The 3,424-nt window shown below is 42.5% G+C and overlaps 1 protein-coding gene across 1 annotated transcript; it reads left to right on the top strand.

Moving 5' to 3' along the window:
• Positions 1–3: 3 nt before the first annotated feature.
• Positions 4–3,255, top strand: GPN3 (GPN-loop GTPase 3; the record flags this gene model as incomplete). Its single annotated transcript, XM_010137235.1, has 6 exons — positions 4–91; positions 506–630; positions 1,271–1,386; positions 2,032–2,128; positions 2,506–2,634; positions 3,159–3,255. Coding segments are annotated over 6 exons (618 nt in total), but the record flags the coding sequence as incomplete, so codon positions are not given.
• Positions 3,256–3,424: the final 169 nt, after the last annotated feature.

Below are 3,424 nucleotides of genomic sequence, written 5' to 3'. Positions count from 1 at the left end.
TTCTGCATGGAGTACTTCGCCAGCAACTTCCACTGGCTGGAGGAGAGCCTCGGGCATGTGGAGGACGACTACGTGCTGTTCGACTGCCCAGGTAAAGAGGCGTCAGGGCTGTGCTGTCCCTCTGCATAAGCAGCGTACAATTCGTGGTACTTATTTTGCTGGTTGTAATCGTTCACACTTTTTTTTTCATTACTAACGGTTGTCAGAGTCACTTTGAAACGTTTAGGAAGTGAACTTGATGCCAGTGTGGTTTGGGTGACCGATAGCATCATATGGTGTGGGAACACTATGGCAACTGCCAACTAACGCTAACGGGAGGCTAAAGGAGGGAAAACCCTTCCACCTCCTTCCCGCTTCTCTGGTGTGAGTTAATGCAAATGCAGGCAGAGCTCTCTGAAAAGACAGATGCTTTCTTTATCAGCTTGTATTCATCCTAAGCACAATACCCGTATTTACGTAACCGAGCTCCGCATCTCTGCGTGCTGACGTCCCAAGTGTGCCCTAGGTCAGATCGAACTCTACACCCATCTGCCAGTGATGAAACAGCTGGTGGAGCAGCTGCAGCAGTGGGAGTTCCGTGTCTGTGGCGTGTTCCTGGTGGATTCTCAGTTCATGGTGGAGTCCTTTAAGGTATGCACTTGCAATCTGTCGTACAAGTTCATACTGGTAAAGAGCAAGAAGCCTGAGCTGGGTTTGTTCAGCCCAGCGTGCTGAGCTGGGGGAGACCCGATTGCTGCTTTCCGCTACCTCAGACACAGGCTGCAGCAAAGAAAATTCCGGTTGTACGTAAAGAGAAAAAATCCCGCGCTGTGAGAGTGGTCAGACTGGAAAGAGGGATCGTGTAGCGTGTGTTCATGGAGTTACTCAAAACTTCACTGGGCAAAAATCCAGAGCAGCCTGATCTGACATTGAGCTGTGGTACAAACCAGAGAACCTCTAAGAGTCCCTTCCAGCTGAACTCCTGTGACTCCACAGCTGGAGAGCGGGCCGGGCACTTCCCATCGAGCGCTAAGAATGCCGAACAGGCTGAGTTCCATAGTGCCCTTTGGCAGGTCCAGATTTGAGGTTCCGGGAGTAAGGTGGCAGACGGGAAGCTCCCCATCTCCCTTTTGCAGCAGAGATGACGGCTCCCCAGTTGGCCTCGTGTCCGTATTTCGTGTATTTGCTAGGTTTGGTCTGTGCTGGAGTGTCCTGCATGTCTGTATCAGAGAAGTTTTATCATATAGAAGTTTTTCTATACCTGACCACACCATTTTTCGTGTTCCTGAAGTTTATCTCTGGAATTCTGGCAGCACTCAGCGCAATGATATCTTTAGAGATTCCGCAGATTAACATTATGACCAAAATGGATTTGCTGAGCAAGAAAGCCAAGAAGGAAATAGAAAAGTAAGTTCCAAAAAATTATTTACTCTGTAGTGAAATATATATTGAGGCAAAATTCACTCGAAATTCAGTGTAATGTTTCCCACGATTAAAACACCCTCTTTTGGAATGGGAGAGGATGCGTTTGGTTCATATCGGGCGTAGTGTTTAAATGTCTGGGCAGGACGCTTGCCGTTTAGTCGAGTCAAAAGTACTTGTACTTATCTCTGGATTTTTCTGTAAATAATTATCTTGAATAACTTAAGTCATTCTGGATGATGTTCCAGGGTACTGTACTTCAAAACCTACTCCGGAGGTGATCCTTCTGGATTTTTGATACTGAACTTACCGAATTACTTAAGTGTTACTTTTAAATTTCTGCTAAAATTACAAAACTCAAGTTTTTCCCTCTGGTCTTCCTCAAAGCTTCTGGAATATACGAGTATAATAGCAAAACCACTTCAGTTATTTCTACTAGCGATTGGAATCTGAGATATTTAAATCTTACTAAAACTATTTTTAAACTTTTTAAGCTCACCTGATATGAAGCTCGTTCGTTCAGATCACAGTGGTGGAGGGTTTGGTAGCTGTATAAAAGCATGACGACTCATTTGCTCTGCGGCCAAGGATTCTTTCGATGTTAACGGTGCCTTTGTTTCTCCATACCAGGTACTTAGACCCGGATATGTATTCTATGATCGAAGATTCCACAAATATACTGAAAAGCAAAATGTTTAAAAAACTGACCAAATCGATCTGTGGACTGGTAGGTAAATTCAGTCTGTTGAGAAACCATACCGTAGGGTTGCTGACTTCATCGCTGTTGCAGATATTGTACGTACTATAATGATTCTCCCTGCCTCACCCTCAAACTATGTATTTATCTACCAGACTTATTAACAAAGACGGGGTTGAAAAGGTTCTCGGGCAGTTGAGCGTTCTACTTTTTACCTATTTTAACTCAGCTTTTCATTTTTTCAATCAGTGTAAGGTCCGATCCTCACGTTTCCATTGTAGCCAGCCCGTTTCCTGTGAGCTCTCCTCTATGAGCAATTCTGGTTTGGAAGTGAGGGGCTGAGAGGGCTGTGGCTGAGGGGTAACTTCCTGCATTTTCCTCCTAACGTCCTCTGAACCTTCTTCTAGATTGATGACTATGGAATGGTTCGATTCCTGCCTTTTGATCGCTCTGATGAGGAGAGTATAAACATAGTCCTGCAGCACATAGACTTTACCATTCAGTATGGAGAAGATCTGGAATTTAAAGAGCCAAAGGTAAGATCCTCCTGGTGATAAGGGGAAAAATTAAGAAGGATCCCTACTATAAGGTGTAATATAAATATGCTCTTTGCCTTGCTAAGAAATTGCTGTCTTGGTGTGGTTCAAAATAAGCCATATTTAGGTCTTTCGGTGACAATGCTGATATCTTCATTTACAGTTACAAAAGTGAAATTCTCTGATATAATCTTGCATAAGAGGTGATGAAATGGTTGTGTTTGTTTAAAAATAATGCTTCAGCTTTCAAAAATAAGGGAACTTTAAACTTCAGAGGTCAGAAAGGACCATTAAGAGCACTAAGATGTAATCCTGCGTGACTGTTCAAACTCCCCAGATCGTTCCTGGATCGAGATTTTGGTAGCTCTAGAGAAAAACTGCATTTCAAAAAGTTTTGCTGCGTGTTTTATGGAACCACATTAGAGATTGTTCTTGTGGTTAAAATAAATTGTGGCAGAACAGACGATGTACAACAGCCTCCAGGGAACCGTCAGGTTTTACCTTTTTTGTTTTCTTTTTGGCAGGAATGTGAAGAAGATAAATCTGCACTTGTGGATGAATATTTCCAGGATCATGTGAATGAGTAAAAAACAGATTTCAAAAACAGGAGGAAAATACCTTGTGTTAGGAAAAAAAACCCCACCCTGATAAAAACAGAGTTGATATTTTATGTGTAAGATAATTAATATTTATAGTGAAGAGGGAGCTATGACTTCAACTATTTTAATAAACCATTTTTGTTCTTATGTGTGTGTGTGTTATAGAAGTTCACATATAGATTAAAGTGCAG

Source organism: Buceros rhinoceros, unplaced genomic scaffold (genome assembly GCF_000710305.1).
Source record: "Buceros rhinoceros silvestris isolate BGI_N320 unplaced genomic scaffold, ASM71030v1 scaffold21465, whole genome shotgun sequence".
NCBI lineage: Eukaryota > Metazoa > Chordata > Aves > Bucerotiformes > Bucerotidae > Buceros > Buceros rhinoceros.
This window is presented reverse-complemented; position numbering and strand designations above follow the sequence as displayed.